The following is a 13,345-nucleotide window of genomic DNA, read 5'->3' on the forward strand; positions in this document are numbered from 1 at the left end:
GTTTGTAGTCACCCCTCCCAGATAAGCGCGATTTCCACCGCTTTGATATAGGGGAGAACATAATGAAAGAATCCGCGATTCATGATGCGCTTCGCGCTATACATAAAGGAAGCGACACTATTATGTAACCGGCCAGCCATTGCCACAAAAGAACAAACGCGCACGCGCATGGGTTTTAGATTTTTAATAGCCATCTACTGCATTGTTAAATAATAATGGATTTGCAATTTAACTCCAAGGTGGAATGAGATTTATATTAGATGAACGATAATAACAAAAAAAAATCTTTAAATTATAATAATTAAACCTTTAATATGATATAAATGATTATAAATTCGTCAATAAACACAGTCCTTAAATAAAACGATCAATATACAAGAATAACAATAATACAAGTAGGCCTAATCAGTATAACAAAATACAGTAAATATGGCTTATTTCTATTTATTAAACTTTTTTTATCGGACTGAACCACGGTTAAATTTATTGTATTGTATGTTCTGTTTAATTAAGGTATTTAAAATGGAAATAAATATGTTCCGATTGTATTTGTAATTTAGTGTTGTATTTAAAAATAATTAACATGTCTTTGGCGGGGCCATAAATTAATACGATCGACCTTCACCGTGACGCACGGCACTACGTGTGTGAGTTCGCTGGGCTGTATAGTTTAGCCAGCTAGGCCTAGCGATCACTGACTGAGGTTCGTGCGTGATTTTTTCGTTTTTTTAGTATGAAAAAGACATTGCAAAACACCAAGGTATCTTAGGTAATAGAAACCATTGATTAAAGTATGATTTTTCATAATTTTATTATTGTCGGCAATGTGGATTTTTCGTGTGCTGACTATAGGCACTAACTAATTGTTATTATCATATAATCGTTAAAAAATATCGAGAAAACTTTACTTATTTTCTATTTTGATTGATGCGAAATGGTATTTTATAGTCAAAAAGTGTAAAATCATATTTGAATTTGTAATATAAATCAGCTAACATTGATACCGGTAAAGTGGAAAAGGCTTTAAATATCTTATCATTATCTGAGCTATACGTAGCATGCGATTTGGAAGGTTCTGGAAAACCTACACTTGTCACATTTGAAAGTGTTAAAATATATTTAGCATCGTTTGTCATATCCTCAAAATGTCCAATGACGTCATAATGGATATCGCACGAACCGCAGACCTTATACATCTCGCTCCAATGGACGTTGCCTACGTTAGAGACTACCATATTAATAAAATCAACAAATTCCACGTCTTCAGTTGCATTTCTATCCCATCTATAGTGACCCTTAATTTTGTTTACATAATACTCAGTACCTCGTTGGTATTTTCCATCTTTCTTCTTCATTTTGTCATTAAATGCTGATAAAAGTCGTGTGAACGGGTGTCTAACGAACATAAATTTAGTGTAGTTAGCCAAAATGTGTTTCTGTTTACTCAATGGGAATGCACCTAGACGGGGTACATGTTTCTTCCACGCACGGCTAACCTGGGCTGCGGTAAGTTTCATCACTTGTGTGTAGTTCATATATTCCGATAGCACCAACATTATTCGACACCAACTTACACTTCCGACTTTCGGAGTTTGACAGAAGACAAGCTTGTGTTTCTCATTTACTAAGAGTTTACTAAGAGGTTTTCCAGCCAGACGTTTTCCATGCCGTAAACACATTTCGTTGGTATGCTTCGTTCGTTTTACATGAATTAACGAATATCTCTTCATGAACTCCTCAATACTTTCTAGTTGTTCTGTTGAATTAGCCTGATGATCAAAATAAAATTTACGTTAAAATAAAGGTTTAAGCTTGGTGCCTATAGTATTTACAGCGCAACGCAAGTCCGTATTTACGCGCAACGCAAGTAATTTGACCAATCACGACATGGATGATTCATAATCGACTCATGATTTTGTCAATTTACTGACGTTCATGCCCTTACGACCTTGTGTTGCGTATGCACGCGTCCCTGATGCGGTGGTACGGTAAGATAGACATGCAGTCCCCCGCCTACAGTATCACCAGTCTTAAGTTTTACCCGGGTAGCATTACTTTTTTTCCTATTGCGTTAAGGCAGAAACTATAGAGGGCCTGAATTCTCACATAAATATTCATGATGTGACGTCAAACACTGGAAATAGTTCTCACGCGGTACCGAAAATTATCTCTCGTCGCACTGCGATGGTAGCTGCTGCCAGATGTGCTCAGAATTAGTAAAAGGTTGAAAAAAATAAAAGAAAAACTGAATTTTTTCACCACAGTGCATTTCTATAAGGTCCCTATATGAACATACTAAAAGTCTACAAAAATCCAGGTACACAAAATGGCCGCCAATGGCGAAAATGTCTAAAAATTGACCAAAAAACATAAATAGTAGATCTAATTACCGCTTTAGGCCTATAGCAGTTTTTACAATGCTTTTTATATTTCTTTAGTGTCAAACATTTCAACTGCAATACAATTAATATACATATTAATTTAAGCGCTATTAGAAAATGGCCGCAACATTTTCTAGATGTTGTCTTCCTTTTCTTTTATTCAATTGTTCACACTTCAAAAATAGTACAAGTTATGTGCAACAATGATAACAGGTATCATAGTAATAAACAATAAGGTAATCAAACTAATTTTTAAAAAATGTATAAAGATACTTGTACTTTAGGCCTAAGTATCAAGATATCACCACAGTTATAATAATAAACAACGTAATTATAATGTATCATTATCAGGACAATCCTCCGTCTATAGTATATTAGAAGGAATTGAGCATGTGCTGATGCCTTGACATTACTGGTGGTAAATTTTTCATCAATGGACACATGCCATTTGGTTGAAGAGTATTTTCTATTCACTGCTGTACCTGGTAATAGACATGCAAGGAATGATATTTTGCAGCATATGTTGGGGGAATAGATTTTATTTTGCTTTTTGCTCCTTTCTCACAGAACCTTAGGTTGTCTAAAGTGCTACCAATGCCAATTCATCTGATGCGATGATTTGTTTTTAGACGTTTAGTTTTACAGAGATTGTAAGCACACCGTACTACTGCAGTATTGGAGAGGGCACCCTACTTTTGAAATTTAGTTCAAAATTGCAAAATTTTAGGGTTTTGGGAAAAACACAATATTTGTAAAATTAACTGATTAACGGAAAAATATTATTAGTGAAATAAATTCATAAATGATTTTAGTACATTGTCATGTAAAATTAAATGTCTTTGAACCAAACAATAATCTGTAATTTAACGGAAAAATCAACCAATGTCTTTTTTCCGAAATTGTACCCTAGAAAATCGTTAAAATAAAATATTTAGCAAAATTGAACAGTCCTGAATTTTAAATCCCTGGTAGAAATATTAAATCTACAGAATACGATCGATATTAAGATACAAAATTCGGTAAGTGGGATGCAGCTCCGACTATTCAAACTAAAGGTACCTCCCTATTTGTTCCATCGAAAACTAGCGAAACCGCCATTTTGTAAACAATTGTCATCGTGTTTATGAATTAATTTATTTATAGCGAACGATATACGCGATGTTTATTATTGTCCGCGTATAAGTATTTATATAAAAAAATACATTCCATTACAAAGTATTTTATTACTTGTTTATTTATGACAATATAAATTTTAGTTGAGGAATATTTATCATAACTATTATAATAGCTTGTATACGAGTCCGAGGCCTAGCCCTATTTAGCGAGCGATTGTTCCAGGGGCGCAAAGTCACTTAGTGACATCGTGATCGGGCGCGTCGGGACTAGCTAATATCAATAATATGAACTGAAATAAACGGCTAACAAGAACTGTTGTAATATACTTGCTTACAATTTTTTGTTAATGATGAACAAACAAGCAATTAATTTGAATAACAAATTATTTTAAATTTTGTTTGGGTAAAAACATAATAATGTACCAAAGTAACAAACTACTGTATAATAATTAATAGTAATACAGTATTTATAAAATATAATATAGGCCTAACAATAAATATTCAATTTTTAAGGTCTACCCATAGAGATAATTATAGTGAACCTATGGTCTACCACATGACAATAACATAATTTACAACGTATAGTGTAGTAGGTTTGCATTCAACATAAAACATTTGTATTGTAATTCGCCTATCATGAATTCTCTGCAACATTGGCTACATTATTATTTTGTAATTCAACATTTTGTTTTAAATTATTAAAGTATAGTTTGGGTATCATCTTTTTATTCACTTCACTCTCAATTTGAAGTCACAATGATTTCTGAAAGTGTCAACAAAATTAATAAATTTTATTTAACAAATATTTTTAATGTCTGGTTGTATTATATAATTATGATATTATTATTATATATTATATGATGGCCTAAAAAATAAAAGGGGGCTGTATTTTATTATTTAAATTAAAGTATTTACCATTATTATTTATATAATCTAGGCCTACTACTAGCCTAGCTAGGCATCTATATTTAGCTTAATAAATCAAATAATAAATGAAAAATAAAATAATAATAATACTGATTAAAAAGTATTTGTTTGGGGTGATCAAATCACCGTTCCAGGCTGGGCCGGCCAGGACCAATGATATTCGTACAGTACAACTTAACGACTATCGGATCAGCATCAACACAGTTTACAAAACCATGGATATTTCCTTCATGGTACAACACACGTCTCGTTATCGCCTATACTGACCACCATAGAGTTATTACTATAATATCTCTATGTACTGACATACGTGTCTCGCGTCGCCGAAACCACGCTCACAGCTAGAAAATGTACTACCTTTCGAGGCCTGAGAATACACCAACAAATTTTGAACAGGATAGAAATATATCATACTCGATTAAAGTAATATTATTCTTGATAAAACAATTGATTATAATTTTTTTAATTCTGTAGGATGCACCTCCGACTATTTTTCATAGCCATATGGCGGCCATTTTGTTAAAAAAACCTATTTCCCCTACCTGGATTTTTCTAGATTTTAGTACCGTATGTTCATATAAGCACCTTATAGAAATGCATTGTGGTGTAATGTTGCAATTTTTTCAACCATATTTCATAGTTTTCCTGTACTAAGTACAATTACTGCGTTCTGCGCACTGCGAATGCGAACGTGCATCAGCCAGTGTGTTTTGCAAGTATGACGTCATGAGCTCAGGCATGCATCATGAATATTCATGATATATATGCACTCCCTCTATGGGTGTCTTGAAAACAGAGACCTCGAAAACAGAGACCAGAGACCCGAGACACAGGGTCTCTGTTTTCGAGAAAATCTCGAAAACAGAGACCCCCTATAAAACGTAATATTGACTTAATATTGAGACATTTTAGTGGGGGTCTCTGTTTTCGAGAAAAACTCAAAAACAGAGACCCCCACTAAAATGTCTCAATATTAAGTCAATATTACGTTTTATAGGGGGTCTCTGTTTTCGAGAAAAACTCGAAAACAGAGACCCCCCTATATTACGTAATATTGATACGTTTTAGTGGGGGTCTCTGTTTTCGAGATTTTCTCAAAAACAGAGACCCTGGGTCTCGGGTCTCTGGTCTCTGTTTTCGAGGTCTCTGTTTTCGAGACACCCCTCCCTCTATAGTTTCTCCCTTAACCCAATATGGGAAAAATAATGCACTCGGGTACGGTAAACGTAAGTTGGTTTGGTGGGTAAGAACCACGTACCAACCCGGTAAGCTTGGTTTTCACTCTAAGACGCAACGCATTGACCAATAAAGGCGATGGATTATCCACCCATTGTGATTGGTATCCGCTTGCGTTACAGTCACACGTCCTTTCTTGCATTGCGTACGTAATGCAACAAAGGTCCAGGCTTACCAAACGTGCGGTTTGCGATGTTAGTGAACTATTCTGGTGACGGAGAACAAAAACATATAGGATGAATCTTGAATTGATAATTATATAGTATTTCATAGGGTCTATTTTAATATTATGTCTGTAAATAGTTGAATCCAATTAAATTGTCAGTTTAATTGTTTACTTACCACTAATTGAGTGTTGTTACTTAAGTGTAGGTGTTTGAGTTTCGTTTTCCTGGTAATCGCCAAATCTATATAAACAGTACAATTGTTTTTATGATTAATTCGTATTTTTTATTACTCATGGATGAACTTAATCATAGAGGAATTAGGTAGATATGGAAAAAAAATTAATGAAAAACTTACAAATGGAAAATTTTTCTGTGTAAAATATTTTAAAACGAGATAGTTGATAATATTATTCATGGATGCATAATAAACGAAAATATGCTATAACGATATTTAAAAACATAAGGGTTATTTAGACCAAACGTCCTTGTATTTACTTTTTAAACCTTTTTGTAAGTGTATAGAAAAATATAAGAACATTAATGAAAAAAGAGGTATTACGGAATTCAAAAATTTAAAAATGTTACTGGTGAAGTTTTGTCGAATTGTAGCGACATTTAAAATTTGTAAAAAATGTAATAAATAAAATGATTTTATGTAATGACATGAAAGATAATAATGCATGTGAATATAAAGCCTGGTTTCCTGTCGACGTAAGATTTGGAAATGCTAACGTTTGTTACGATTGTTGCGTTTGTTACGTCTCTTCCGTTAAGTTGAACAAAAGTGAACGTCGTTTTGATCGTTCTGAAATTTTTTCTTACGCTTCTGTGTTTGCTCGATCGATGGTTGCCCATGTAAGGCAATTGTTTTTCAGGTAGGCCGCCTAGGCTTAATAGAAAGGCATACATGCTGTGTGGCATATACTGTACATAGGCCTAGCTACATAAAACGGAACATGTCTAGGCCCAGGCCCAGTCCTACATCATAACCACTACTATTTTACTGTAATATAGGCAAGAGGCCTGTACTAAAAATGTCCTAGACCGTAGCCTTCTTGTAGGCCTAGCCTAGGCCTACATAGTAATACTAGGCCTTGGCTAGCCTACTACTAAAAGCCTTTTTTAGGCCTACCTACTATTATATAGCCTAGGCCCCTAGTACTTAGTAGTAGTAGGCCTCCTATACTAGCCTACTAGGCTAGGCCCTACAAACAAGTACTAGGCCTATCCCAATTAAGTGGACCACCATCTGTAGGCCTAGGCTAGCTTTGGAATTAGGCATAAATCTCTCTTTTTTTTTAGTGTGACTTTATTTTATATGATAGGCCAAATTAAAAAAAAACATTTTAACATTTTAATGTATTGGATCTACACACTATACACAATAATTCCAACTTCTAAACTGCAACAAAAATGATCTACAGTGAAACTCTTCTTTTACATGCCCTTTGGTTGGAATGTGTTTAAAAACTAAATGTTTGTAACTAAAAATCTTATCATACTGTACACATAATTATAAATAATAACAGTAGTTCAGCTGCTTAATAGGAAAATGCTATAAAATTAAAATTTGTAGTCATTAACTTAAGAAAAACAAGTGAAAAACACTTTAAATATGTTTAATTATTTTTCTTTGATTTAAAATAATTATTGAAAAGCTTCAACACACTAGTTTTAAAATGTTAAATATTTTTACAGAGCAAATTTTAAACACAAAATGAGGCCTATAATGATTCCAAAGTAAATACTGCCCAGTACATAGGAAATATCACACTTATTTATTATTAACAATTTTACATGTGAACAGAAAGTCTGCTTCTAGTACCACTGAAAATTAAACAAAACATTGATATTAACATTGATAATGTATCAACAACATTGAAAGTGTATGTGTTGCATTTACAAATTGTTTTGCTTTATTAAATAGATATACAAGAATGACACCAGAAAGATTGAATCAACTTGACTGTGTCCTTAATTCAGCCCCATCTGAAAGAGAGAAATTACAGTACAGTGTACCACAGTTTCAGAGTTTAAAAATATGTTTATAGTTTTAGTACTCAACTTTTTAGATTTATTTAAAGGTTTAATTTCCTGTATCATTGTGTGACACAGTGTATGCAAAAAAAGTTACTGTATATCACTTAAGGTAATCAGTAAAAGTGTTTGTGTTTGCTTTTTAAAAATGTATTTAGTTAATAAGTAAGTAATTATAGTATTTAGGTAAAGGTTTGATTGTCGGTATTATATATTCTGTATGCCATGGTGTATGCATCTATTATTTTTGAGAATTTATATAAATGGCCTAATCCATAAAATAGTTTTGTGCAGAATGTATTTGTAAATAAATTTATTTAACAAGTATTTACTGTATGCTTCTTATTATTAAGTGTGGAGGGATATTGAATGGCAATATTATTTAATAACTTTATTATTATTATTACTATTATTTTCATTATTATTAATTGTTATTAAATATCTTACCTTCTGTATTTAATATTACATCCATAAAATAGTATTGTGCAGAATGTATTTGTAAATAAATTTATTTAACAAGTATTTACTGTATGCTTCTTATTATTAAGTGTGGAGGGATATTGAATGGCAATATTATTTAATAACTTTATTATTAGTGTTATTATTATCATTATTATTAATTGTTATTAAATATCTTACCTTCTGTATTTAATATTACATCTACTGCATCAGAGTCTAATAGCATGCTTCTTATTACAACACAAACAACAAAAACATTGATTAGAAAAACTCAGATGGAGCAAATAGTGCCGGTTTAAATTGTTTAAAAACATCGAATCATTTCTCCTAATAAAAGAATATGTCAATAAAATAAAGAAAAGTGTGAATAGAAAGAACTTGAATATAATTGTACGTTTTTAATATAGGGCTAATTTTTATCCTTTTTTGGTAAAGAGGTGTTGTAAAAAAGCTGCTTTTATTAATGAAATTCGTATTTTCGTATCTATTAAAAATAGGCCTATCCTTTTCCATTGTATATCTTGCGCTTACGACTCTTACGCTTACGTAAAGTTGACTCCAAGTCAACTTTACGTAAGAATCGTTAATAACGCAACGCAAGTGATCGTAAGCAATAAAATCCCGGTTTCCTGTAAATTCGCGATAAATCGACGTATCAGACGGAGATTCGATACCCCGGTTTCCTGTTGATCGTCTATTTTTCTTGCGTTTACGTCGATTTCACCAAAATATTGTCGTAAGCGGTTTCCTGTCAAATGTTGGTTTCTTACGTAAAATCGACGTAACAATCGTAACTGACGTTAGAAAAACGGACTCTTACGTCGACAGGAAACCAGCCTTAAGTGGTGTTTACGCCACAAAAACGAAAAAATAAGATATGAAACGCTGTGGCGCAAACGTTCCATAGGTAGACCTATTACTGCCATTGTATTGTGTTTCTAGAAAAATATTAATTTTATTCTTTTTTCTCTCCTTCGTAGGAGCAACCCACTTTTACTTCATAGAGTACATCTTTCAGTTTTGAATGTTAAATTAAAAATTAAAAGAATGTATAGCAGATCTGTAAAATATAATTTACAATTTTCTCTCTTAAAAAAGGTCTTTAAAAAAATGTACACATCAATATTAAGATACTTGTTTTGCTATTTAACTCTTGAGTTTTAATGAGACCCGATATAATTTTGATTCCTGTCAGTACATTTCTTTAAAATGTAATTTAAATGTTATATTTATACACATACTGTACATATACATTATATAAATGTGGGGCCCACATTAACAAATGTTTACTATACGTACACCACACACACCCCATATACAGTGATGGTTATACTGGACAAAAAAGCACCACTTGGTGGTACATGTCAAACACTTGTGATGCTCTATTCCTGGATACTGAAGGAATCTACAGTACCGAGCGCGTGTCGCCGATGAAGGGTGAAGTGTCAATCAATTATTAAGCCTATACACAATTATTATTAGAGTAAACGTTTTAGTTATCCGCACTCGGCGGATAACTCCTTGTTTTTTGTTTGTTATTTAAGAGCCATTGTCTGTAAAAATCAAAGATTTGGTGGCAGATATAAAAAAATGGATTTCTCTCAAATTTTTACCATGAATAGACACTTCAATAAAAAGCATATCTACAACATTCATTTTAATTTTTAGCCTTCGTTGCCATGACAATGGTCAATTATCCAAATGTTGATGTTTTTGCCATTTTTCACAGATTTTCTATAGTGAAAAAGTACAAATTGTATACTTGTTTTAACCAAAAATACTTACAGTACACTTTTTGTTTTTGTTTATATCAGTGTAAACAACTAAGTATTGAGTTCCATTCAATTTAGAAAAAAAAAATTACAAAATGGAGTTTGGTTGATACCATTATTTTAAAAAGAGGTGTTTTTAAAATATATTTTTTTATAAAAGTATACCTCATAAACGTACCTATAACTTCTAAAGTGGTGTTTTTATATCAATGAAGTTTTGTAATTTGATAGTCAATAGGTTTTTCAACAATAATCACGAAAAGAAAACTGGGGTAAATTCTGTACATAGATTTTGTGTTGCCAGGAAAATACAGAAAATACAAAAAAATACAAACAAAATGACAATAAACAAAACACATGAATCAAAATTGAAATATGGCTAATCCAATAATAAAATATATATTTGGCTTGTCATAATGCTACTAGAGTCATACGAATAGTTTAGATAAAATACGAGAATGTGTTGCCAGGTTTATTTCAATTAATTGCCAGAAAAACAGTATTTTGCATTGAAATATTTAGTTGATGGAAACTAATGTTAAACTTTGAAATAATTGCCTCCAGGTTTTTTTTTTAAATTTTGACATCTATTTTTTGTAAAGAGATACAGAAAGACGTCCCAAAAAATCTGTACTTGTAAATAGGATATTTGAGGTCAGAATGCAAAACAGGACAGGTCCCCACTTTAGTTCAAATATTAATGTTTTATCAAAATTTACAAGATAATTTAATTTTAATTTAATTTTTTAACTATAGTTTTACCTTAGCAACCATTTCTATGTGTAACTAAGGAAAGAAATTAAAAAAAAACGTTTAAGAAATGACGTGTTTATGAATACAAAGAATTAAATTGCATTTGTACTTTTTCTCAATTTTACTTCTACTGCATTCTAATAATCATAAAGTGATGACAAACTTGATCTTGGAAATTCATTCATTTTGAGGTCAAATGAGGTCAACATTTTACCATAGTAACTGTTTCTATGCGAAAATATTTTTAAAATAAGGGGTTTTCATAAATACTACTTAGTTTTACATTTCTACTTTTTCCCAAATTTACTTTAAATACTGAATCATAATAATCTCAGAAAAAAGTCTTGACAAATCTAAATAAAGGTAAAACATTGAACTTTAGTGTTATCTTAAAACCTGTTTCTATATATAACTAAGGATAATTAAAAATAAAATAAAATATGGGGGTTCATGAAAAAAATATAATTACATTATTGAGGTCAATTGACATCAACATTTTACCTGTAGTGTATTTTAGCAACTCTTTCTATGCGTAACTAAGAAAGGGTATAACCATATATGATTATACTTGACAAAATACAATAATATTAATACTACAGTTAAAAATGAATACGATTTGATTTTTAGAAATACACATTAATTATTTGTTTTTTCTTTCATGTGACCCAATTTCTTTTCAGTCTTGTTTTATTTATATTACAAGCATATATTGATTCTCTAGTGAAATTTTCAAGTTTACATCTAGACGACTGTTGATTTTATTTTTGAATGTTCTTCTTGAATGATTTAAAAATATATGTTTTATAATTACAAACGGTGAACACTGATATTAATTCATTGACATTTTCACGTTTTGTTCCTATCACAATGTCTAAAATAATGTACGGTTTCCTCAAACAAGTTATTAGCATTTTACAATCATGTTGTTATCAATTGCCTGTAAATAATACTACATACCATAAGCATCAATATCCATGAAAAGAAAAAGAAACATAAATCCGGCACAGATGAAAACAAACATGAATAACATTCTCACGTTTAACCTAGACCAAGCCATTCTGAGCAAATTTCCGTCAATCCGATTCCCCTGTTCATCGACTATACAACAAATATCCGTCTGTTAATCTATCAATAGGGAGGTTTCGCAACCTTACCAATACGCTAACGAAAACGGATACGTCACACATTTGTGAAACTTTTGAGCTGATCCCCATTTCATATTCGTAAAGCGTATTCGTGTTGACAAAGAATATTATTATATCACAAGAATGAGTATTCCGCGATTTTTGCATGAGAAATTTGTAACAGAGAGCTCCAGAGAGTGATGCCCGCCCCCATAAGGCAGGATGTATACATACTAAATAAGACTTGATTTAATAGATATTATACATGTCACATTACATAGAATTATGATAATATATTTTGCAATTGTAAACTATTTTATAATATATATTTATTAACAAACTAGTGTAAATTCACTTTTACAGACAATTATTTACTAACATGCTAAATTAGTTCACAAAAAAGGCCTAACACAGCAACACCAAAAATCAACGAATCGTTACTTAACACGGCCTATTCTTTACCATTGCCGCGTACTACTCTACGCCCGGTAAATTAAGTATTGCTTTTATGTTATAAATTAGTATAAAATACATTGTATTAATAGGATAAATTGTTAAATGTCATTAACATTTATTTGTTCTACCAGAAACAAGTTAAATATAGGAATATTATTAAACTATCCTTTGTGAAAACGCGTAAACACCAACACGCCCGGTCACGCTATCGTAGCGCCCGGTTGATAAAGCGAACTGTTTATACGGCAGTTTTTACTAAATAAATTGCATAAAACGAACAATTAAATATCCAAATAGCATTTAACATGAAATTGGCATGAAAATACTACCGGTGGTCCAGCCTTTGATTAGTGAAACCGTCACAAAAAGTTGTATACATCCCAGATACATCCTCACTTATGGCGGCGCCCTACCACACATGGACAATATTACTGTTACAGGAAAAATTGCGGATTACTCATTCTTGTGATATATTATATTCTTTGGTGTTGACGAATATCACCAGTCATATTCGTAACTACAAAACGAGTATAGTTTTTGAACTATTTTGCACATTTTGCATTTGAATCAGGAATGATTCATGATTATAATATAATTATAGATTTATTGAAAGTAATATACTAAAGTAATTTACTAAAATGCCAGGTCAATTTTGATAAATAGCAGTTTTTAAAGTCCTCACTCGCTTTGTACTCTAGTAGCTAGATCAACTTTCGTATGCACTTTGAGGTTCAGAGAATTTGACTTCAGAAATTGGTTTAGGGTGGTCAAACAATCATGTTTGGCTTGGTTACACATTTTGAAAATGTGGCGAAAGGTCAAAAGGTCAGGGTCAAAGGTTATAAGATCAAACACCATTATGTCCTTAAATATCGTCAAACACTGGTCACAGCGAGGTAATTTTGGTCTCAAATTGAT

General features: G+C 31.8%; 1 protein-coding gene across 1 annotated transcript; it reads right to left on the reverse strand.

Moving 5' to 3' along the window:
• Positions 1-342: 342 nt before the first annotated feature.
• LOC140043832 (carbohydrate sulfotransferase 11-like) lies at positions 343-12,071 on the reverse strand. The gene is made up of 3 exons (XM_072088303.1): positions 11,805-12,071; positions 6,002-6,066; positions 343-1,769 (listed from the first exon to the last, which is right to left on the reverse strand). The coding sequence occupies exons 1-3, from the start codon at positions 11,902-11,904 to the stop codon at positions 909-911; spliced, it is 1,026 nt and encodes a 341-aa protein (XP_071944404.1). The 5' UTR covers positions 11,905-12,071; the 3' UTR covers positions 343-908.
• Between the last annotated feature and the right edge of the window lie 1,274 nt (positions 12,072-13,345).

Source organism: Antedon mediterranea, chromosome 3, assembly GCF_964355755.1.
Source record: "Antedon mediterranea chromosome 3, ecAntMedi1.1, whole genome shotgun sequence".
NCBI classification, from domain to species: Eukaryota; Metazoa; Echinodermata; class Crinoidea; order Comatulida; family Antedonidae; genus Antedon; species Antedon mediterranea.

Excerpts from the sequence above, each read along its gene's own strand:
- LOC140043832 (XM_072088303.1), bottom strand. The coding sequence starts at position 11,904 with ATGGCTTGGTCTAGGTTAAACGTGAGAATGTTATTCATGTTTGTTTTC. Across the intron at positions 6,067-11,804 it reads CATGGATATTGATGCTTATG|ATTTGGCGATTACCAGGAAA; the intron begins GTATGTAGTATT and ends CTGTTTATATAG. Across the intron at positions 1,770-6,001 it reads GTAACAACACTCAATTAGTG|GCTAATTCAACAGAACAACT; the intron begins GTAAGTAAACAA and ends TTTGATCATCAG.